At 47.8% G+C, this 25,658-nt stretch overlaps 1 protein-coding gene across 7 annotated transcripts in view; it reads left to right on the top strand.

Moving 5' to 3' along the window:
• Positions 1-25,658, top strand: part of SOAT2 (sterol O-acyltransferase 2) — a 170,387-nt gene that overhangs the window by 109,105 nt on the left and 35,624 nt on the right. For all 7 annotated transcript variants that reach the window (XM_075337221.1, XM_075337222.1, XM_075337224.1 and 4 more), the window contains one exon: positions 10,378-10,507. In XM_075337221.1, coding sequence (XP_075193336.1) covers positions 10,378-10,507 — 130 coding nt within the window. The remainder of the gene's footprint in view (positions 1-10,377; positions 10,508-25,658) is intronic.

Raw genomic sequence — 25,658 nt, 5'->3', positions numbered from 1 at the left:
TTTCTTCTGTTTAGGTACCTTAGCGGACCTGTAAATGCAACATGGTGCCCGCAATCTATTTCAGCCAAATTTGCTTTCCAAAATTCAAATATTGCTCCTTCTGTTCCGAGCCCTCCCATTTGTCCAAATAGAGATTTCTGACCACATGTGGGGTATCGGCGCACTCATAAGAAAGTGGGGAACAAGTTTTGGGGTCCATTTTGTTGTGTTAGTTCTTCTAAAAGTGAATAAATTTGGGTTAGAGCAACATTTTTAGGTAAAATTTAATTTTTGCTTTTTTTCATTCCACATTGCTTTTGTTCATGTGAAGCACCTGAAGGGTTAATAAACTTCTTGAATGTGGTTTTGAGTACTTTGGGGGGTGCAGTTTTTATAATGGTGTCACTTTTGGGTATTTTCTGTCATCTAGGCCTATTGAAGTCACTTCAAATGTGATGTGGTCCCTAAAAAAATGGTTTTGTAAATTTTGATGTAAAAATGAGAAATCGCTGATAAACTTTGAACCCCTCTAACTTCCTAACAAAAAAAAATTTTGTTTCCAAAATTGTGCTGATGTAAAGTAGACATGTGGGAAATGTTATTTATTAACTATTTTGTGTCACAGAAATCTCTGGTTTAACGGTATAAAAATTCAAAAGTTGAAAATTGCTAAATTTTCAAAATTTTTGACAATATTCAATTTTTTTCTTCAATAAACGCAAAAAATATTGTCCTAAATTTGGTACTAACATGAAGTCCAATATGTGACGAAAAAACAATCTCAGAATCACCGGGATCCGTTGAAGCGTTCCAGAGTTATAACCTCATGAAGTGACACTGGTCAGAATTGCAAAATTTGGTCTGGTCATTAAGGTGAAAATTAGCTCCGTCACTAAGGGGTTAAATGATTAAAAAACCCCATAACAAACAAACAAACAAAAAAAAACCAAAACTTATGGTCATATTTTGATTCACAGCCAAGATAGGTGCACAGCTAGTGGCTGCACTATGTAGCCATGGGCTTTATCTGTCCTGGGCATTATAATACCCTATGGGGGACCCTACGCCAATTGATTTATTTTTATACCACGATACTGACCCGCAGACAGTTGGACTGCTTTCCCTGCCCGCCGGCCGTCCTGGCGCCTATGATTGGTTGCAATCAGCTGATATGCTATCACTCAGGTTGGGTGGCGTGCCTGACTGCAACCAATCACAGGTGCCAGTGGGCAGGGAAAGCAGTGCATATGGATGAGCAGTGATTAGCAGCCCAGGAAATGAATGCGTGGCCTGGAAGCAGCGTACAGCCACACGGCAAGCAGTGTAGAACCATGCCGGGGTCTCGGTAAGTACGGTGTGCTTGCTCCCATGCCCCTATCCATTATACCACATTCTAGTCCCCATAGACGTATATAGTAACCGGAATCTGGACCGGAACCGGATTTTAGAAACCAGATCACCGGGATCAGCAGTACCATAAAAAGATAAGCCTTCATATGACAATATTGACAGAAAGATTTATGAAAGAAGTTATGGCTCTTGGAAAAAAGGGAGGAAAAAACAAAAACAAATAATTGTCACGTGGTGATGGGGTAAGAAATCAGAAATCTGAGTAACTTAACTAGAAGTAGAAGACTTTTTTTTGCACTGAAATGACACCTGCAGTTCTTGATGTGATCTTTATTGATCCAGCAAGGCGTTCCTTTATATTTCCCATGCATTTCAAATCAAGTTGATGCTGGTTTTAAAAACTTCACAAAAAACTGTACGTGATTCCAGTGTCAAACTTTAGGTTTTCTTTTTATCTATTTAGATGCATTTCATATACATACTAGTAGTTGGCCCGATTCTACGCATCGGGTATTCTAGAATTTACGTATTGTGTAGTTAATGTATGATTTTTGTTATATATATATATATATATATATAGATGTTGTTGTGTGTAGTTACCAAGTGTTTGTGTAGGGCGCTGTACATGTTCTGGGTGTTGTCTGGGTGTGGCGGGGGGTGAGAGCGGTGTTTGTGTGTTGCGTGTGTTGCGTTGTTTGTGGAGCGCTGTGTGTCTGTAGCGTTGTGTGTGTTGCGCGGTTTGTGTGGGTGTGAGGTGTGTGTGTTTTGGGGGAGGTATGTTTTGTGCAATGTGTGTGTTGTGTGGTATGTGCGTATATTTTTGTGTGCTGCGGTGTTTGTGTGTTGGGTGTTGTGTGTGTGCGGCATTGTCTGTGTGTGTGGGTGTCTGTGTAGGGCGGTGTTTGTGGTTCCCAGTGTGTGTGTGGTGTGTTGTGCAGTGTGTGTGTGTCGGTGTGTGTGTGTGTTTTGGGGGGAGGTGTGCACCCCCCATCGTGCTCCATCCCCCATGCTGTGCACCCCCCATCGTGCTCCATCCCCCATGCTGCGCACCCCCCATCGTGCTCCATCCCCCATGCTGCACACCCCCCATCGTGCTCCATCCCCCATGCTGCGCACTCCCCATTGTGTTCCATCCCCCATGCTGCGCACTCCCCATCGTGCTCCATCCCCCATGCTGCACATTCCCCATCGTGCTCCATCCCCCATGCTGTGCACTCCCAAACGTGCTCCCCGATTCTACGCATCGGGTATTCTAGAATTTACGTATTGTGTAGTTAATGTATGATTTTTGTTATATATATATATATATATATATATATATATATAGATGTTGTTGTGTGTAGTTACCAAGTGTTTGTGTAGGGCGCTGTACATGTTCTGGGTGTTGTCTGGGTGTGGCGGGGGGTGAGAGCGGTGTTGTTTGTGTGTTGCGTTGTTTGTGGAGCGCTGTGTGTCTGTAGCGTTGTGTGTGTGTGTTGCGTGGTTTGTGTGGGTGTGGGGTGTGTGTGTGTGTTTTGGGGGAGGTATGTTTTGTGCAATGTGTGTGTTGTGCGGTTTGTGCGTATATTTGTGTATGCCGCGGTGTTTGTGTGTTGGGTGTTGTGTGTGTGCGGCGTTGTCTGTGTGTGTGTGTGTCTGTGGTTCCCAGTGTGTGTGTGGTGTGTTGTGCAGTGCGTGTGTGGCGGTGTGTGTGTGTGTTTTGGGGAGAGGTGTGCACCCCCCATCGTGCTCCATTCCCCATGCTGCGCACCCCCCATCGTGCTCCACCCCCAATGCTGCGCACCCCCCATCGTGCTCCATCCCCCATGCTGCGCCCCCCCATTGTGCTCCATCCCCCATGCTGCGCACCCCCCATCGTGCTCCATCCCCCATGCTGCGCACCCCCCATCGAGCTCCAACCCTCATGCTGCGCACCCCCCATCGTGCTCCATCCCCCATGCTGCGCACCCCCCATCGTGCTCCATACCCCATGCTGCGCACTCCCCATCGTGCTCCATCCCCCATGCTGCGCATTCCCCATCGAGCTCCATCCCCTATGCTGCGCACTCCCAAACGTGCTCCATCCCCCATGCTGCGCACTCCCAAACGTGCTCCATCCCCCATGCTTCGCACTCCCCATCGTGCTCCATCCCCCATGCTGCGCACTCCCCATCGTGCTCCATCCCCCATGCTGTGCACCCTCCATCGTGCTCCACAGTCACACATCAGACAGTATACACGCACACATCTGATCGCATACACTCACACCCCACTTCTGCCTGTGCCCTCCGGTGTGCGGTCCCAGCAGCTGTGCTGCACGCAGTGCTCCTCTGCCTTCTGCCGACATGCACACACCCGATCGCATACACGCACACACCCGATCGCATACACGCACACACCCGATCGCATAAATGCACACACACATTGACGATATCGCACATACACGCTCACACTCACAACATCCGGAGATACCACATGCTTCTGGCCATGTGATCCTCCGGCAGGTCCTGGAAGGTCACTGCACGCACAGTATCGCCGCCGAGAAGCAAGCGATATCACTGGATGTTGTGAGTGCGATCTGATGTGATGATGAGACTCAAAGGATCTCTCGATATCCGGCTGCTGTTTCTAATTAAAAATGTCATGTGTGCACACGAGAATAAATAACTGCACAGCAAGTCAGTTATATCTATCTCCATGACTGGCTCTTGACCAAGTGTGTTTTTTATTGTTTGAAAGAAACTTTAAACCGAGCAGTAAGGGGGTGTAAACAAAAGTTTTAGTCCAATCAAGTATCGTAGGTCAGGGTTTCATGACGTAGAGAGATCTGCATATTCTCCGTGGATTGGTCGGTCCAGACTCCAGGAATTTCTTTGTCCATCTGTCTTGGGTGTAAAACAGGAAATGGCAGCCATCTTTACAATTACATGTGGTGGTATATACTGTGTCTAAGGAAAATACACTGAATATGCAATATACATATATACATGTTAGTAAGAAACAAAAGCATTCACAAATATGTGAGTTAGTTCACATCTACTGAACTATATAACTGAGTCTATGAAATGGCTGAATTAAGTATTTTTGGATACTCAATTCTTTATCCTCAACAGTCCCCCCTAAAGACTTACTTCTGCCATTTCTAAATTCGAAAGCTGGGTTTACACACTGCAACATCTCAAACGACATCGCTGTAAGGTCACCGGTTTTGTGACGCAATAGCGATGTTGTTTGCGATGTTGCAGTGTGTGAAACCTATCAGCGACCCGGCCCCTGCTGTGAAGTTGTAATCGTTACAAATCGTTCAGGACCATTCCTAGGTCCTTTGTTTCCCGCTGTGCAGCATGCATCGCTGGAAAGTTTCAGTGTGTGAAAGACTTTGCAGAGACTTTGTTAGCAACTTCCCTTTCAAAAGGCTGCTTATCAATGTCCCCAACAACCAGCTAGGTCGCTCTGCAGGTCCGGATCGCTGTTGAGTTGTTGGCCAGGTTTGCCTGTTTGACAGCTCACCAGCGACTTAGCAGAGACTTAGGGAGGTCGCTGTTACGTCACAAAACCGGTGACGTTACAGCGATGTCCTTTGCGATATTGCAGTGTGTAAACCCAGCCTAAGGGTACTGTGTTCCCTTAGGAAGAGAGGTAGAAATATCTGTTGAAAAACCTGCCTAACTGAACGTTGAAACATGGGCGGAAAGGGGAAAGGGGTTTTCTTCACCGGTTTGAGACCAAGGACTCCTAGGCGAGTCCTCACCCTTTGTAGTTGGACTTTCCCATATCTCAAGGTTCTCTAAGTCCTCTCTTCTAACTGTTCTGGCAATGCTGGTCTAAGACTGTACAGGGTTTTCCGAAAAGGATAAGTATGAGCAGAACGCTCAGTGCAGCTCTGGTTGATTAACCCTTCTACAATGCGAGGTGTGGATCCATAGATGTTTCTGTGGTTGGATCAGCTCCTCTAGTGTTGACTCATAGCTCTTTCTCGCTTGTCCTTTAGGATCAATCAGTCTCCTGACTGGAAACCATATGCTAATAGCTCTGATTTAAAATCTGGAATTGGAAAATACACCTGTTTATCACACTATTCAGTCAATTATATAAAAATATACATGTCTATGCTAAACCAAAAACATCTTACATAAAAACCTGTTTATTACAAAAAGAAAACAAAACATATACATTTTGTACACGATTTGCCAGTTTCCACTTTTCTACAAAATATACACTTTTTGTAAACACATTTTTCTTACATACCACCTTCATGTGCTTCTCAACAATAATATCTGTTTCTGCACTGGAATGCCTCTGACCAAACCTGGAGAGAAATTTACACAACACACACAGACTTGCATACAACGTGCTCATGATATACATCTATAATCAGTTTGCAGTCTCTAAGAATGGGTAGAGTAGGTGCAGGGTGTTTCTACGGACTCTTTACAGTTTTTTCTCACTTCGTTCTAGGCACTTGTCTCACAAGACTGGGTGAATCTGCCCACCTGGGTACTGAACCCGGTGTCACCAAAGCACACACTGACAATTGTCTTTCACAGATGTTACCTGGGCCATCATTAAGAAGAGCTCTCATGGCAGAGAAAGCTTACCACCCTTTATCCACAGACCTTCCTCAGTCAGCTGGCTCCCTGCATGTCACAGTCCATTCCTTGTTGTTTTGCTTGTTCCTGTAGGGATTTAAGAACACAAGGAGTGACAGAAGTCACTAACGTGACCGCTGTCACCAAGGCATGGTCGGTATTGGTGAAAGACTCTCAACTCTAGGCCCATTCACTGCTTCTTGGTCAGCTGCACCTGTGCGAGGATCTCCATCCGAATCCATCAGCTCAGATCTCGACTTTCTTTTCGGCATACCTAATTCATTTGACAACAGGAAAATCTACAACCTACATACACCTCTAAAGACTCTTACCCACTCCTGTTCTACCCATCAAGAGAGGCATTAATGCATCACTGTCTCCTGTATCAATAGGATTGGAGGGAGTGGTCGAATTTAGACTACCTCATGTGGTGTAAACAGCAGCATATCCAGTGCAGAATCGACCACCATCTGGTTTCATCTATAAAAACAAAAACTTAAAAATATACATTAGATCATTCTTATAACTTCATCTCTGATCATAATACAGTTAGTGGTCATCTATACCTCACATGACTGAGAATACTAAATAAATAAACAAATAAATAAACAAATAAACATATAAGACAAGACTTTCCTATTTCAGTTAACAGATATACCTCATAATAATCTAATAAACATAACTTATGGGAAAAAGGTCAGCTTCAAAACCTATCTAATATGCCTGCTGCGCCCTCCAAGAAACTGGAGAATATAATTAATACCTTATTCCCCCCTTGTTTAATTGTTTATTTACCAATATGGCAAAATTCAGCGTTTTTATACTGGTATTCCCTAAAAGAAAAGATAAAACAGCAGGTAATAAATTAGCCACATACTAAAACCTAAAATGAACAAACACTGAAAATAACGTACATCTCACAACACTATACATTACTGGGAAATTTTAAAAACCTTACAATAAACAACACTGTATCCATAAAGAAAAGAAAAACCTTTCATAGTAGAAACAACGGTGACATGATTAAATGACAGCTGTGACTGGGCGACTAACCTGCAAAAATATATAAATGGTTTAGAAATAATCGTAAAAACAGAAAAGGTGATAGAGTCACAAAATAAAAATATATTGTTCAAATAAATCGCCATTAAAAACAAAACAACACAAATTATATCGCACATCCCATAAAATTTAATATTCCCTATTCAGGTATAAACAGCAAACTAAAAATGGGAAATCCTGAACTCTAAGGGTTAAACCAAACTTACGTCACTATTGGGGAAAGACACATTCCATTCCTATCTCTGACTTTATCAATTCTGTAAAAGTTTCACTTACTTATCTTTGACTTGCATGTATGGGATAGCTGAGTAAACAAATATACTATTCATACTTATTCAAATGTGTTAGTCATTTATACCAGAGAACACCTCCCACCGGGGGATGGGTGGAGAGCTTTGAACAAAGAGCCATTGCGAGGGGTGTGGCTTATGAGGTGTACTGCCATCAGTGGGTGTAGCAAGATGGCTGCCACAGGAAGTTCCAGGCACCTGACTTCCGGGTGCAGCATCCATGTTGTGACTCCCTGGGTGTACTGGGAGTGGCTGGAACTACGTAGTAAACCAGGGATACTTTAGTGCCTGTAAATTTGCATTCCAGCATAGAAAGGAGAGATTTGATTAGCACCAGATATAATGACTTCTAAAGGAGAACAATGAGGCACCGCTAGAGAAAAGCATTTAGTGATTTTACAAACAGCAACAGACAGTGAATGGGGTCTTTGTTCTCCAGTATACTCTCACTGGAGATTAATCTGAACTTCAGTACATGGATTGCAGCCTGCCATCTAGTGGTAGTCCAACGATTTTACACAACATTTTGCAATCTTTTATATTTTTTCCGTTTTTTATAACTAGGGCGACAGCGTTCTCAGCTTTTACTAAAAACAACATATTTATCTTTTGAACAGAGTATACAGTGCTTAATTGGACCGGCCGGCTCCAACCGGAATTCTTTTCCCGCCTCGTTATGAAGACCTACCCCCTCATAACAGTGGCTCACGTTTAATACGCAGGGGAATACGCTAATTCCGACACTTTTACCTTAACTAAAGTGAGTTCCTTTCCCGCCTCGTCTGCCACGCAGACAGTGACATGCGCCTGAACCGCAGGGGAATACGCTAAATCCACTTTAAGTTAACAGAACCCTTCCCGCCTCGTCTATTATCTATCCAACATTCAATATTCAATATTTAATATTTAATATTCAATATTTAATATCTAATACCTAACAAACAGTGGCTGTGTTATCCGCAACACAGGGGAATCGCTAGTTCTCATACTTCTGTTCAAAAACAAACCATTTGAAAAGACTGAAAAATGCATGAACCCGTTAATTTCTCTCTAATCCAAACCAAAATAACACTTGTCTTTCTTTCAAATCATTACAACTCATCTGTTTGCTTTACTATACAAAGGCTGCAGCCATCTCCTGTATGTTACCCCACTGACCCCTCCTCTCTTCTCGCTCCAAAGAGCTGCGCTGTTTTGACCACCGGTGTCTGCCTCTTCACCCTCCACCCCCCTTGCTTCTCAGCTAAAAGACAGCAGGGACATAGCTATGTAATTCGATCTCTGCTCTTCCTTAAGCAGCTGGTGGACATATGGCCCCCACCTTTTTGCTTCCTCTGAGTGTAAGAATGTAAGGATGTAGCTGCTTCTGTGGGCTTCTGCTCCCCCCCTGCTTTCTTTGTCTAAGAGACTGCAGGCACAGCGCGTAATACAACTCCCGCTCTCTGTCCCCTCCGTGAACAATAACAGACAATTAACTCTCCGAGAATCAAACAGAGAAATCACAAGCCTAATTAACCATACAGACAGCCGGATACTTTAAAACCTACACCTAGCCCCTATGGAAGCTGGGTCCTTGTAGCTCACCGGCGAGTGACAATCACACCGTTAGGTCTCCGGTGCACTACCATTCTCCGGACTAGTGACCACCCCCTTTCGCCAGGTGTCTCTCGAACCACAGGTAAAACAGCACACACAATATATATGATGGTTACCGTGAAATGAAGGGTGATCAATCCTATCGAGCGACACCTGGATACTTGTGGAGTAGCCCCCAGACGTCCGGAAAATGGAAGCTCTCACTCACCCTTCTCGGTGGCCCCACGTTGGGCGCCAACTGTCAAGGTCAGAATGACGATGATGATGAGACTCAAAGGATCTCTCGATATCCGGCTGCTGTTTCTAATTAAAAATGTCATGTGTGCACACGAGAATAAATAACTGCACAGCAAGTCAGTTATATCTATCTCCATGACTGGCTCTTGACCAAGTGTGTTTTTTATTGTTTGAAAGAAACTTTAAACCGAGCAGTAAGGGGGTGTAAACAAAAGTTTTAGTCCAATCAAGTATCGTAGGTCAGGGCTTCATGACGTAGAGAGATCTGCATATTCTCCGTGGATTGGTCGGTCCAGACTCCAGGAATTTCTTTGTCCATCTGTCTTGGGTGTAAAACAGGAAATAGCAGCCATCTTTACAATTACATGTGGTGGTATATACTGTGTCTAAGGAAAATACACTGAATATGCAATATACATATATACATGTTAGTAAGAAACAAAAGCATTCACAAATATGTGAGTTAGTTCACATCTACTGAACTATATAACTGAGTCTATGAAATGGCTGAATTAAGTATTTTTGGATACTCAATTCTTTATCCTCAACATGTGTGAGGTGTGTGTGAGAGTGAGTGTGATCTGCTGTGTGTTTGTGTGTGTATGTGTGTGCGTGTGTGTGTTCCGCCGCTGCAGGACCTTGATGCGCTCACCTGGGAGCCGGTGTACGCTGGTAACTATGCTGCACAATATTACTCGATGTGTACCATGGTTACCAGCGTAGCCCGGCCCCCGCTCGCACGGGAGCCCACACCAGCGTACGCCGGCAACCCCAGCAATGTGAGGGTATGTGTCGGCTGGGTTGGCGGCGTACGCTGATGTGGGCTCCCGGGGGTACAGCACTCACCTGGGAGTCGGGGCTCTGTGTCGTATCGGGGAATGCGTGCGGGGGGCGGGGCCAGAGCGAGCGTGCAATGCGTGAGGGAGGCGGGGCGTGGCCGAGTTGCCAATGCGTGCAGGGGGCCGGGGCGAGAGGCCAATCTGTGTGGGGGCGGAGGCTGGGCGAGCGGCCAATCCGTGCGGGGGGACGGAGGCGAGCGGCCAATCCGTGCGGGGGGGGCGGAGCCGAGGCGAGGCGAGCGGCCAATGAGACGCTTGTCGCGGTAAGGACAGAATTTTGGAGCAAGACAGACAGACAGACAGAATAAGGCAATTATATATATAGATAGATTCTTGTTGTTTTATTTTGTGCTTTTATGCAACAAATATATCAATTGACCAATATATTGTAGCTAAAAATGATCTATGGTCTCAAATGTAATCTATTTTAATTTTTCTTTTCCCTAATATCATTAGTTCCTTGGCTGTGTCTTTTTTGTGTACTTTACCTTGGTTACGCTGTGCATCCCTGTATTCAAAAACATGAATAAGCAGCCATTCAGTACTAAAACGTTAGTGCTATCCTTCTTCCATGCTACACTGCCAGGTAAGACTAAGAACTGCTAATGAAATGCACCCCTTTTATATATATGTAATGATGAGCCAGGGGAGCCTCCGGCCTTGTAGTCGTGGCTGTAGTTTTCAGGCTTGTCCCTGGCTTCACCACTACCTCAAGGTCGGGAGCTGACTTGGTGGCGCAGAGTGTGATGGTGCATTCGCCGGACGGTGTACAAACGATCTTCAGACAAAGGGTGCTGGTAACAAAAGACATCCTTTATTGTACATAACAATCCGGCAGCAAAATCAGGCACTTTCGGTGGAGCTGGGGGCAGCCTGCCCTAACGCACCCTCTGGTGGGGATATGCCCGGGGTACTCCACTTCGCCGGGCTCCCACTCTTTGGTTTCACGCACACCGGACCCACACCAGTTGCTTCACACCCTGAGGTTACGTTCCACTCCTTTCTCTCCGGCGCCCCCTGCTGGTCCCGCTCACACACTCTGCCCCTCGATGTTCTCACTCTTCCGTCCCGGATCCAACTACTCGCACACACACACATTCCCCTGTGATTCAGCCGGCTCCTCCTTCACGGTGGCGACAGCCGTCCCACACGGCCACTAGGGGTGCCCTACCACAATACACAATAATAAAAGTCAAACATTTTTATTAACAGCATTTCCGGGCTAACTATACTTTTTCTTGGTAGGGGATTTGTTCACCCACTACACTCCTCCCCTCTTAAAACCCGAGCCTCCCGGCAAGGCTCCAACTATAACCACATAAACTGTAAAACGGACATAACATGGTGATACCCTTCAGCCCAGTCCACAACAGGCGGCCCGTACGGGGAAAAGGGGCACCAGTCCAGCGCCCGGTCTTCGGCAGTGCCCGGAGGCTTAGCAGCGCTCCCGGTCTTTGGTGGTGCCCGGAGGCTTAGCAGCGCTCCCGGTCTTGGTTGTGAACAACAGGCATGTAAAACTCGTAACAAACTGCAAACTCTTCGCCCTGCGGAGGAGTCCCTGGCTCAGTCTAGCAGCGAACTCTCTCCGGGCTTTAGCAACTGAAACACAAACTTCTGCCGGTCAATCAACAGTACCGGTCTTCATACAAGCCGTCTAGGGCGATCTACTCCGGAGGCCAGGACCATTTCCATTCGGCTGCCTGAGCCTGGATGTAGTCGCCCAGGGACTGTCCAGGCTGTCGGCGGACCCTCCGGAAAGACACAGGAGCGTAGGGGGCCTCTGCTGGTGATGGCGTGGCCTCTTCCGTCCCCGCTGGGGGTGATGGAGGCGCTACCCGGGGTGGTTGGATCACGGGTTGCGGCACATCCAGGACAATTACCGGGCGATTGGTAACGCTCTGATTAACCGTCAGCACCGGCGGAGTGTTCATTTCCGGGTCAGCGGTCAGGCCGGGCTTCACCTCTGGTGCGACCGCCAAGGTACGTCTGGGATGGGATGCATCGGTCGACACCGGTTTTGACTGGTTCCGTCGCCGATTCTGGTGCTCTTCCCATTCCAGCTCCTGTTGCCATTGGGCCGCTTCACGGGCGGTCGGCATCCTGGTCACTCCGACCGCGAAAAGGCCGCGGCTTCCCGCCTCGGGTAAAAACTGCACTTTCTCACCCGGATAAAGTGTGTGAAGACGCTGCGGTAGACCCTCCACGTCCAGGTGTACCCGGTTATAAAAATAGTCATCTCCGGTACTCTCTTCCCGGATAAACCCATAGCCTTCCTGCTGATTGAATTTCACCACTATACCGGTGGTGAATTGTAGCGCCAGCTCTTCGCCGCCGGGACTGGCCATCATTTCCCGGGCGATGGTCTCCGCAAGCAGCCGCTCTTGGACGGGGTCTGGGACCGGGGATGGAGCCCTTGGGTACGATGTGGGAGACGGGTATACGGGGTCCCAGAAGAAGCCCCGGTGGTCTTGCTCCAGCTTCCCGGCAAGTACTTCGGCCGGCTCCCGCACGGGGACGGATGGTGCTGCGACCGTGGCGACGGGCGGAGGTGTCTCCAAGGGGGAATAAGTAATCCCTAGGGGCCGATTCCCCAACGGTAACTGGGTGGCATAGGTCGCCCGTACCTCAGTTGTAGTGCCTCCGGTTGCAGCGTCCCAGGTGGTCAGCCAGGTCACCTTCGCCGGACGTTCTGGGCCTCCTGGCACGGCCGGGATATCAAGCAGGGACGCTTCTGCTGCGGTAGCGTGCTTGGGACGCTTCCGGCCTAGGCTAGTCAGGGCCATGGCGGTGGCGAGTTCCTGCTGTTGGCCGGAGGTCTCCATCTCTTTATCTTGCAGTGTCGCTAGTAATGGCGGCGGAGTCGATGCTGAGACTGGAGGAAATGGAGGCGGGCCTAGGTTTCCCACTCTTGGGCATGCTCCACCCCCAGCCTCACACATCATCTTGACTCCTCAGCGGCGGTCCTTCTTTTTCTTCAGGACACCGCCCACTGTACATGTTCTTCTGCGTGCCCTGGGACTGGCACCTCCCCTCTTTGGGCGGAGTACTCCGAACTTCTTCTTCGGCACCGGCCAGCCCCAGGCTCTTCTTTTGGCGCCAACTTTTCGCGCCTTTTCTTCATCTTCACAGACGACGGCCATCTTGCCGCCATCTTGTGCCCGGTCCAACGCTGCGGGCACTGTATCTTCTTCTTCCCACCATGGGATCGGAAATCTTCTATCATAGTTCGAATCCTGTGCTCTAGGCACCACTTGATCTCCGACTTCTTGGGTCCCTGGCAGGGAATTCGCATCCTGCCGACTACGCCACATGTAATGATGAGCCAGGGGAGCCTCCGGCCTTGTAGTCGTGGCTGTAGTTTTCAGGCTTGTCCCTGGCTTCACCACTACCTCAAGGTCGGGAGCTGACTTGGTGGGGCAGAGTGTGATGGTGCATTCGCCGGACGGTGTACAAACGATCTTCAGACAAAGGGTGCTGGTAACAAAAGACATCCTTTATTGTACATAACGATCCGGCAGCAAAATCAGGCACTTTCGGTGGAGCTGGGGGCAGCCTGCCCTAACGCACCCTCTGGTGGGGATATGCCCGGGGTACTCCACTTCGCCGGGCTCCCACTCTTTGGTTTCACGCACACCGGACCCACACCAGTTGCTTCACACCCTGAGGTTACGTTCCACTCCTTTCTCTCCGGCGCCCCCTGCTGGTCCCGCTCACACACTCTGCCCCTCGATGTTCTCACTCTTCCGTCCCGGATCCAACTACTCGCACACACACACACACATTCCCCTGTGATTCAGCCGGCTCCTCCTTCACGGTGGCGACAGCCGTCCCACCCGGCCACTAGGGGTGCCCTACCACAATACACAATAATAAAAGTCAAACATTTTTATTAACAGCATTTCCGGGCTAACTATACTTTTTCTTGGTAGGGGATTTGTTCACCCACTACATATATAACTCAAGATTGATGTACCTGTGGTAGGAGGTTCTTAAATATAAATGTCAGGCTTCCATCAGAGGGCGCAGAAGACGAGAGGAGACAGATCTCCAGAGAGCAGTGGTCTAATGTCAGGCTTCCATCAGAGGGCACAGAAGACGAGAGGAGACAGATCTCCAGAGAGCAGTGGTCTAAGCTCAACAGGGAAGCACACACAGAATGAGTAGTCAGCAAGCCATGTCGACGCCAGGAAATCAAGTCTGAGCAAAGGGAATCGACAAGCCGTTAAAAGGTAGAAACACGAGGGTCAGGAGCCAGGAGAGCATGTCCATACCAAAGCAGGAAGCAGAGCTGAGGTCAGTAAACGTTACCAAGGTCAGAAGTCGGGAGGACAGTCAGAGGAAAGTAGGGGACAGGAACCGGGACGTAGGACGGGACCGGGGTCAGGAGGACGGAAGACAAACACAACACGGGAGGCGAAGGTTAGGGAAAGGTCAGCTGGGTAGCAGGACGGATCAGGGAACTCAACACCAAAGTTGCACGCTGCAAACAGGAGCTATCACTTCACTTTGGGAGAGACCTCACTGAGATAATGCAGCGTCCCGGGCCAAGGCACCATAGAGCAAACTCCACCCACAAAACTTAACCCTGAAGGATACCAGCAACAGTCATGACAATAAAGAGTTTTAAATCAGAGATTTAGCTGGCCATTTACATTAGAATAATGTCATCTAAGGTCACCAATTTTGGTAGGACCATTCGTCTAATTTGTATGGAAGCCAGCTGCGTAGGATGACTCTGTTTGATTGGAGGGTCTGTAAATAAAGTCTGAGATACTCCTTGTTAACAAGATCAAAGGCTCATGTGGACGCCGGTCTTCCTGATGTCTCCTACTATCATAAAGGAACTGTACGTAGTTATGTTTTAGACCTACTCCACCACCGCCACTCTAAATTATAGGTGGAGATATAATATGTAATGAAAGTTGGCCAAGCTCAGGAAGTTTTCTTGCTATGCTCAGGGAGAAATGAAAACAATCCCAAACCAATTTGGGATCCCTCATAACCTATCTTTAATTTGGGACTCGTTAAAATAACTTTTGGACCTGGTTTTCTCCACAAGCCCTCTAATTGGGCAGGTGGAAGCACTCAGATCGCATAAGTTCAAGGCAATCATGTTGCTGGGTGTCCGGGTCTTCATAGTCAATGTCCATAGGCCTGGAGGAATATGGATATCCCATGTAGAGAAGTATTCCCCCCTTGAAAAAGGAAACAGAGTCAATGGATTGAGAGTAGTACAGTGCTGGAGCGTAACATTGGAGGGCAGGAGTAAGGCAAACTGGAGTCATGTATGCCTTTATTCTTTTGTTGACTTTGTTCAAGGATAGCCTTGATATCATGTGGAGCAAGGATAGTGACAGGGTGACCTAGGATAATATCTTTGTTTTGTTTTGTTTCTTTTCTTCCCAACAGGGCTGTTACGTGTTCTGGCCGAATGTAGTAACTTCTATCAGCTGCCAGTAATGGATATAGGGGAATAGGGCTGGGACTTGGTGTACTCGGCACATTGGGTATACCAAGATGGCCATCTGGGAAGGAGCTTGCCACATGGGTAACTGCGTCACTGAGTGGAGGCAGTGTGACATCAGAAGAGGCGGAGGGTGTGGGGATGAGGGGTGGGCTGCCTCACAGGAAACACAATACATGGAGTGGGAGTGTTTTGCTGGGCCCTTGGTGCCATTATAGGGCAGTGGTTGTGGCAGAGACTTGTAGTAAGCATACAACAATACATTGTCTTTCTTATCACATACTTCTTCCTCCATATAACCTTCTTTTACAATTGCACAGAGTACTCTATACCAAGCCTAGGCTGTCCCAAGTAAACCTGCATCTTCCAAAGTTCCCTTCTGTTTTTTCAATGCCTTAGGGTATGTGCGCACGTTGCTTTTTACCTGCTTTTTACCTGCTTTTTTGCTGCTTTTTCTTCTGCGCTGTTTAATGCCAAAATGGATGTGTTCTTCTATTCAAGCAAAGTCTATGGGAATTTGGGTTTCTTGTTCACACTATGTTGTTCAAATTGCTGCCTTTTTGTGGCAGAACTTTGGTCAAAAACTCAGCTTTGCAGTGCAAAACCCAAATGGCAAAAACAATTGACATGTTGCTTCTTTGAAAAGCTGAGTTTTTGACCAAAGTTCTGCCTCAAAAAGGCAGCATTTTGAACAACATAGTGTGAACAAGAAACCCAAATTCCCATAGACTTTGCTTGAATAGAAGAACACATCCATTTTGGCATTAAACAGCGCAGAAGAAAAAGCAGCAAAAAAGCAGGTAAAAAGCAGGTAAAAAGCAACGTGCGCACATACCCTTATTCCATTGTTCATGTTGTAATCAACCACATTCTGGCATACTGCAAATTAAGATCAACTTCTTCATTTTCTCCACGTTTTTCTTCAGTTTTTCCACATGTTTCTTGCCCTCCTGGTGAGCAATCAAATCATGGGCTTTCATGTGTCCAGGGGTTAAGCCACCCTCGGACTTAAAAATGGACTTAAAGGCATGGCATCCATTTGTTGGGGAATTTTCCGACCGGTTGTGATTCCTGAGACAGTACCTAACACCGTCTCCACTCAGGGGGACACCCAACCAGGACCTTGATTGGCCTTTTCCCACTACTCAGAAGACGGCTAGCCCGCAATCTGTAGCAAGGGCATATACCTTGTCCGGGCTTTATGAAATTTAAGTCTGCCACTTATTACCAATCAACCGTACCAGGTCTACACAATTTACTCTGAAAATCCAGCGTCAGAAAACACAACTAGCCAGACAAATCCCCAATTTCACACAGAGAACAATTTCAGCAGACAGTCACTTACAACTTAAATGGTATAAGAGGAATGACAAAATACAGTTAGGTCCAGAAATATTTGGACAGTGACACAATTTTCGCGAGTTGGGCTCTGCATGCCACCACATTGGATTTGAAATGAAACCTCTACAACAGAATTCAAGTGCAGATTGTAACGTTTAATTTGAAGGTTTGAACAAAAATATCTGATAGAAATTGTAGGAATTGTACACATTTCTTTACAAACACTCCACATTTTAGGAGGTCAAAAGTAATTGGACAAATAAACCAAACCCAAAAAAAAAATTTTTATTTTCAATATTTTGTTGCGAATCCTTTGGAGGCAATCACTGCCTTAAGTCTGGAACCCATGGACATCACCAAACGCTGGGTTTCCTCCTTCTTAATGCTTTGCCAGGCCTTTACAGCCGCAGCCTTCAGGTCTTGCTTGTTTGTGGGTCTTTCCGTTTTAAGTCTGGATTTGAGCAAGTGAAATGCATGATCAATTGGGTTAAGATCTGGTGATTGACTTGGCTATTGCAGAATGTTCCACTTTTTTGCACTCATGAACTCCTGGGCAGCTTTGGCTGTATGCTTGGGGTCATTGTCCATCTGTACTATGAAGCGCCGTCCGATCAACTTTGCGGCATTTGGCTGAATCTGGGCTGAAAGTATATCCCGGTACACTTCAGAATTCATCCGGCTACTCTTGTCTGCTGTTATGTCATCAATAAACACAAGTGACCCAGTGCCATTGAAAGCCATGCATGCCCATGCCATCACGTTGCCTCCACCATGTTTTACAGAGGATGTGGTGTGCCTTGGATCATGTGCCGTTCCCTTTCTTCTCCAAACTTTTTTCTTCCCATCATTCTGGTACAGGTTGATCTTGGTCTCATCTGTCCATAGAATACTTTTCCAGAACTGAGCTGGCTTCATGAGGTGTTTTTCAGCAAATTTAACTCTGGCCTGTCTATTTTTGGAATTGATGAATGGTTTGCATCTAGATGTGAACCCTTTGTATTTACTTTCATGGAGTCTTCTCTTTACTGTTGACTTAGAGACAGATACACCTACTTCACTGAGAGTGTTCTGGACTTCAGTTGATGTTGTGAACGGGTTCTTCTTCACCAAAGAAAGTATGCGGCGATCATCCACCACTGTTGTCATCCGTGGACGCCCAGGCCTTTTTGAGTTCCCAAGCTCACCAGTCAATTCCTTTTTTCTCAGAATGTACCCGACTGTTGATTTTGCTACTCCAAGCATGTCTGCTATCTCTCTCATGGATTTTTTCTTTTTTTTCAGCCTCAGGATGTTCTGCTTCACCTCAATTGAGAGTTCCTTAGACCGCATGTTGTCTGGTCACAGCAACAGCTTCGAAATGCAAAACCACACACCTGTAATCAACCCCAGACCTTTTAACTACTTCATTGATTACAGGTTAACGAGGGAGACGCCTTCAGAGTTAATTGCAGCCCTTAGAGTCCCTTGTCCAATTACTTTTGGTCCCTTGAAAAAGAGGAGGCTATGCATTACAGAGCTATGATTCCTAAACCCTTTCTCCGATTTGGATGTGAAAACTCTCATATTGCAGCTGGGAGTGTGCACTTTCAGCCCATATTATATATATAATTGTATTTCTGAACATGTTTTTGTAAACAGCTAAAATAACAAAACTTGTGTCACTGTCCAAATATTTCTGGACCTAATGCTGGGTTTACACACTGAGACTTTCTAGCGATCCAACCTGCGATCTCAACCTAGCCGGGATCGCTACAAAGTCTCTGGTGAGCGGTCAAACAGGCAGACCTGGCCAACGACCTAACAGCGATCCGGACCTGCAGAGCGACTAGCTGGTCGTTGGGGACAGCAGGTGAACTTCACCCGACTTCATTTAATGCCGCGCGGCTCTGTGTGCCATGTAAATAAATAAATAATTAAAAAATCCGGCGTGCGGTCCCCCCCTATTTTAATACCAGCCAGATAAAGCCATACGGCTGCAGGCTGGTATTCTCAGGATGGGGAGCCCCACGTTATGGGGAGCCCCCCAGCCTAACAATATCAGCCAGCAGACGCCCAGAATTGCCGCATTCATTAGATGCGACAGATCTGGGACTGTACCCGGCTCTTCCCGATTTGCCCTGGTGCGTTGGCAAATCGGGGTAATAAGGAGTTATTGGCAGCCCATAGCTGCCAATAAGTCCAAGATTAATCATGTCAGGCGTCACCCCGAGGTACCTTCCATGATTAATCTGTAAATTACAGTTAAAAAACACACACCCGAAAAATCCTTTATTAGAAATAAAAAACACAACCACATTCCCTCATTACCAATTTATTACCCACAACAAAGCCCTCCTTGTCCGGCGTAATCCACGGTCCTCCAATGTCGCATCCAGCTCTGCTGCATGCAGGTGACAGGAGCAGCAGAAGACACAGCCGTTCCTGTCACCTGCACGCAGCTAATGAAGAGAGCCGTGTGATCGGCTGAGCTGTCACTTAGGTTACCTGGATCCAGCGGTGGATCCAGCGGTGGCCGCGGGTAACCTCAGTGACAGTTCAGCTGATCGCGTTACTCACCTCATTTGCTGGTGATTTCCCCCCCTCTCTCATACTCACCGATCCCCGATCACCGGCGCTGCACGGCGTTCACACTGCTCCGGCGGCTTTTCCTTTTTTGAAAAAGCCGGCCGCTCATTAAACAATCTCGTATTCCCTGCTTTCCCCGCCCACCGGCAAATGTGATTGGTTGCAGTGAGACACGCCCACACGCTGAGTGACAGCTGTGTCACTGCACCCAATCACAGCAGCCGGTGGGCGTGTCTATACTGTGCAGTAAAATAAATAAATAAATAATTAAAAAATCCGGCGTGCGGTTCCCCCTATTTTAATACCAGCCAGATAAAGCCATACGGCTGCAGGCTGGTATTCTCAGGATGGGGAGCCCCACGTTATGGGGAGCCCCCCAGCCTAACAATATCAGCCAGCAGACGCCCAGAATTGCCGCATTCATTAGATGCGACAGATCTGGGACTGTACCCGGCTCTTCCCGATTTGCCCTGGTGCGTTGGCAAATCGGGGTAATAAGGAGTTATTGGCAGCCCATAGCTGCCAATAAGTCCAAGATTAATCATGTCAGGCGTCACCCCGAGATACCTTCCATGATTAATCTGTAAATTACAGTTAAAAAACACACACCCGAAAAATCCTTTATTAGAAATAAAAAACACAAACACATTCCCTCATTACCAATTTATTACCCACAACAAAGCCCTCCTTGTCCGGCGTAATCCACGGTCCTCCAACGTCGCATCCAGCTCTGCTGCATGCAGGTGACAGGAGCAGCAGAAGACACAGCCGTTCCTGTCACCTGCACGCAGCTAATGAAGAGAGCCGTGTGATCGGCTGAGCTGTCACTGAGGTTACCTGGATCCAGCGGTGGATCCAGCGGTGGCCGCGGGTAACCTCAGTGACAGTTCAGCTGATCGCGTTACTCACCTCATTTGCTGGTGATTTCCCCCCCTCTCTCATACTCACCGATCCCCGATCACCGGCGCTGCACGGCGTTCACACTGCTCCGGCGGCTTTTCCTTTTTTGAAAAAGCCGGCCGCTCATTAAACAATCTCGTATTCCCTGCTTTCCCCGCCCACCGGCAAATGTGATTGGTTGCAGTGAGACACGCCCACACGCTGAGTGACACCTGTGTCACTGCACCCAATCACAGCAGCCGGTGGGCGTGTCTATACTGTGCAGTAAAATAAATAAATAAATAATTAAAAAATCCGGCGTGCGGTTCCCCCTATTTTAATACCAGCCAGATAAAGCCATACGGCTGCAGGCTGGTATTCTCAGGATGGGGAGCCCCACGTTATGGGGAGCCCCCCAGCCTAACAATATCAGTCATCAGCCGCCCAGAATTGCCGCATACATTAGATGCGACAGTTCTGGGACTGTACCCGGCTCTTCCCGATTTGCCCTGGTGCGTTGGCAAATCAGGGTAATAAGGAGTTATTGGCAGCCAATAGCTGCCAATAAGTCCTAGATTAATCATGTCAGGCGTCTCCCCGAGATTCCTTCCATGATTAATCTGTAAATTACAGTTAAAAAACACACACACCCGAAAAATCCTTTATTAGAAATAAAAAACACTAACAAATTCCCTCATTACCAATTTATTACCCACAACAAAGCCTTCCTTGTCCGGCGTAATCCACGGTCCTCCGACGTCGCATCCAGCTCTGCTGCATGCAGGTGACAGGAGCTGCAGAATACACAGCTGCTCCGGTCACCTGCACGCAGCTAATGAAGAGAGCCGTGTGATCGGCTGAGCTGTCACTGAGGTTACCTGGATCCAGCGGTGGCCGCGGGGAACCTCAGTGACAGCTCAGCTGATCGCGCTACTCACCTCATTTGCTGCGTGGAGCTGACCGGAGCGGCGGTGAGTAGCGCGATCAGCTGAACTGTCACTGAGGTTACCCGCGGCCACCGCTGCATCCACCGCTGGCTGGATCCAGGTAACCTCAGTGACGGCTCAGCCGATCACACGGCTCTCTTCATTAGCTGCGTGCAGGTGACCGGAGCGGCTGTGTATTCTGCAGCTCCTGTCACCTGCATGCAGCAGAGCTGGATGCGACGTCGGAGGACCGTGGATTACGCCGGACAAGGAAGGCTTTGTTGTGGGTAATAAATTGGTAATGAGGGAATTTGTTAGTGTTTTTTATTTCTAATAAAGGATTTTTCGGGTGTGTGTGTTTTTTAACTGTAATTTACAGATTAATCATGGAAGGAATCTCGGGGAGACGCCTGACATGATTAATCTAGGACTTATTGGCAGCTATGGGCTGCCAATAACTCCTTATTACCCCGATTTGCCAACGCACCAGAGCAAATCGGGAAGAGCCGGGTACAGTCCCAGAACTGTCGCATATAATGTATGCGGCAATTCTGGGCGGCTGTTGGCTGATATTGTTAGGCTGGGGGGCTCCCCATAACGTGGGGCTCCCCATCCTGAGAATACCAGCCTGCAGCCGTATGGCTTTATCTGGCTGGTATTAAAATAGGGGGAACCGCACGCCGGATTTTTTAATTATTTATTTATTTATTTTACTGCACAGTATAGACACGCCCACCGGCTGCTGTGATTGGGTGCAGTGACACAGCTGTCACTCAGCGTGTGGGCGTGTCTCACTGCAACCAATCACATTTGCCGGTGGGCGGGGAAAGCAGGGAATACGAGATTGTTTAATGAGCGGCCGGCTTTTTCAAAATAGGAAAAGCCGCTGGAGCAGAGTGAACGCCGTGCAGCGCTGGGGATCGGGGATCGGTGATTATGAGAGAGGGGGGGACACTTCAGTCACTCGGGGGATTAGCAGTCACCGGTGAATCCTTCACCGGTGACCGCTAATCAGGACGCTACACAGACAGAGCCGCGGAGTCGCTGCAAAGTCTTCACACACTGAAACTTTGTAGCGATGCATGCTGCACAGCGGGAAACAAAGAACCTAGGAATGGTCCTGAACGATTTGTAGCGATCACAACTTCACAGCAGGGGCCAGGTCGCTGATAGGTTTCACACACTGCAATGTCGCTGGGGAGGTCGCTGTAACGTCACAAAACCGGTGACGTTACAGCGATGTCGTTTGCGATGTTGCAGTGTGTAAACCCAGCTTAACTGTAGATGATGATGATAGGAAATGAGTACTTTAGATCATTCAGTAATTGGCTGCAGGCATTTTGGAGTTTTTGATGAAAAGCAACCTAAAAAATGTAGCATCCTTTTTCAATATTATTATTTTGGTGATCTGGCTTGGTCGAATTCCGAAGAGTCATATAGACAAAAATTGTGTTTTTTTCCAATGTATGAAACTGGATGCAAAGATGTGGTGTTAAGGTTAAATTTAATACTGTCAAAAAAGAATATTGAGCCTAGGCTGGCTAGTTTAATTTAAAGGGAACCTTCCAAGTGGAATATGCACCGAGAACCACGAGCAGTTCTAGGTACATATTGCTAATCCCTGCCTAACCATCCTTGTATCTAGTAGCATATATAAAGGGATCTTTAGAAAAAGTATTTCTAAAGATCTTTTATGTTATCCTAATGAGGCCAGGGACTAGTCCTAAGGGTGTTATATCTCTTGACTAGTCCGCACTCTTAGCCTGTTAGTACACCCACAGGGACGTACTAACATGCTATCAATTCAGCATCACTAGCGGTGACACGGGTACCTGTGTTTACTGTGACCACGCTTCTGAATACCCGACACTTCCAGTCATACGCAGTGGATCTCTCTGAAGGCGGGACGCGTGCACCCAACTTCATACTGTGCATGACCGGAAGTGCCCGGCAGTGCTTTACTACACTGTTTATGAGCTGAACTCTAGAAACCAGTCACCTGGACAGCTTGTGCAACCATAGAACAAAAGTATTTCTGCATAAATTGTCAGAAATTGTCTCAGGGAAGCTCATTTACTGCTCATCGTCCTCATCGAGGTCTCCACCTGACTGCAGTTTGTCATTGTAACCAACTTGAGTGGGCAAATGCTCACATTTGATGGCATATGGCACGTTGGAGAGGTGTTCTCTTTATGGATGAATCCTGGTGTTCACTGCACAGGGCAGATGGCAGACAGTGTGTATGGCGTCCTGTAGAGGTTTGCTGATGTCAATGTGAATCGAGTGGTCCATGGTTGTGGTGGGGTCATAGAATGGGCAGGCATATGTTTTGTTATAAACCATGAAAACAGGTGCATTTTATTAATGCCATTTTGAAGGCATAGATGTACTGTGATGAGATCCTGAGGCCCATTTTTGTGCTGTTCATCAACGACCAACACCTCATGTTGCAGCATGATCTTGCAGAGCCCCATGTTGGGAGGATCTGTACACAATTCCTGGAATCTGAAAACATCCCATTGAGCTTATATGGGATGCTCTGCATCAGCGTATGTGACAGTGTTCAAGTTCCTGACAATATCCAGCAACTTTGCACAGCCATTGAAGAGGAGTGAAACAACACTGCAGAGGCCACAATCAATAAGCTGATCATCTCTACGAGAAGGAGATGTATTGCACTGCATGAGGCAAATGTCTGTCACACCAGATATTGAATGGTTTTTTGAAACCCCCACCTTTCCAATACTGTAAAACTGCACATTTTAGAATGGCCTTCTATTGTGGCCAGCCTAAGGCACCCCTGTTCCTCGGGATCCAGGAACTAAAAGAGTGGTAGGGTCCTGGAGTCCCTGCCCTTTATCAGCTCGGTCACATGTCGCTGAATCTTCACCCAGCCCCCCTTGGTCTTTTCGCGGCCTTCCTTTCTCCGGCCAGTCAGTTTTGTTTTTCAACCTCTCGCTTTTCTGCACGGCCGCGTTCTCAGCAGGCGGGGCTTCAGCTTTCGCGCCCTTTCTGCGTGGAAGAAGACTTTGGCGGAAATCTTCGCTCCAAAAGATGGCGGCAAGATGGCAGACTGTGAAAATTTCGCAACAGATCACCGCTGACTTCACTTCAAGGCGCACTTCACTAGGTAAGGGAATAGGTAAGTATCCTGTTTGTGATGCCAGAAGAGATGTGTACCGCCCCGCGCTCGACTGCAGCCGAGCCGCTCGGATTCGGACTCGTTGGTGGGTGGCTCGAGCACCTCTGGACCCGGGGTCACTTCGCTCTGAAAGGGGGTGCTGGCGCTTTTGGATGGGGGGGTAGGTAGGTGCACGGCCGGAGCCGTGTTTGAGTTTGTAATGCCACCCACGGGTTGTAGTGAAGTTGGTCACCACCGCTGCGATTACTGGGCACCCCGGGGGAGATGGTAGTGCAGTTTGATGTTAACCCCTCCGTGGGTAGAGATGATGGCCCCGGGACCCGTTTGGGATAGCTGGGCAGTGCAGGGCGGTGCAGGGCGGTGCGCGGCCGGATGGCACTGTTGTACTCACGGTTATTGACACACACAAGTCCCTGGTTAACCAAGTTGATGGTGGTCGGTGCCCGCAGCCGGCTGCGTCTGGTCCCCCACCCAGTTCGGTGGTCTTGGCCTTTCTCCTGCACTGTGTTGTGTACTTGGGCTGCCTGTGCTTCAGCATCAGGAGTCTGCTCCCCGGCTTGGTAGATGTCGGGAGAGGCCTTTTGCCCGCAGACGTTGGCCCGTGGGATCTCTCTGCCTGTGCGGTGGCTTTCTACCCCCCTCGGTGGGCTGTTGTCTTCAGTTGGGACTTGGGTGGGAAAGGAACTATAGTCCTGACCGCAATAAGTCAACTAACTCAGTCTAGTGGATTCTGGACCTCGTTTCAGGGTCTGAGTACCCCCCTGTGTGCTCCGGTTTCCGACTCGGTTCCCCGGGTTGGTACCGGCGGGCCACTACCCTGTCCCAGTCCACCACGGTTCCACCAAGCAGTCTTCCCGGCTCCTGCAGGCTAAGGCCACTGTTTGCCTCCTAGCCAAGGTACCAGGGCTCCAACCCAGGCACCTGATAGACTGCTGCAGACCTGGGCACAGGCCTGCTTCCACTCTCTACAACTGCAACTCCAACTACTCTCCCTCCAACTCACTGTTTTCCTGCCTCAGGCTCTCTGGACTCCTCGGTGGGTGTGGCCAACCACCTGGCTCCGCCCCCTGGTGGGTCCATAAAGCACTGAGAGAGGTGACTAGGTTTTAAAGTTTGGCTGATGACACCTTATTGGGGGACAGGTGTAGTGGGGGGGTCTATCTGTGACTACCTGGCTAGTCCAGGGCGTCACATAGCAATAACCACCTTGTGGTATGATTCTCCATATTGGTGCGATACAGATGTATGACATTTTGGGTGCTTTATACTTTTTTTTGTTAAGGGTGGGGGTGTTTTGCTTGACATCCAAAAACTGGCAATTCTGCTGTTCCAATTCTTTGATTTCTTTTTTTTTGGTGTTTAACGTATTGTTGAAATTTTCTTTTTGATAGCTTGGACTCTTTTGTGGACACTACAATAC

This window comes from Anomaloglossus baeobatrachus, chromosome 2 (genome assembly GCF_048569485.1).
Source record: "Anomaloglossus baeobatrachus isolate aAnoBae1 chromosome 2, aAnoBae1.hap1, whole genome shotgun sequence".
In the NCBI taxonomy this organism is placed as follows: domain Eukaryota; kingdom Metazoa; phylum Chordata; class Amphibia; order Anura; family Aromobatidae; genus Anomaloglossus; species Anomaloglossus baeobatrachus.
This window is presented reverse-complemented; position numbering and strand designations above follow the sequence as displayed.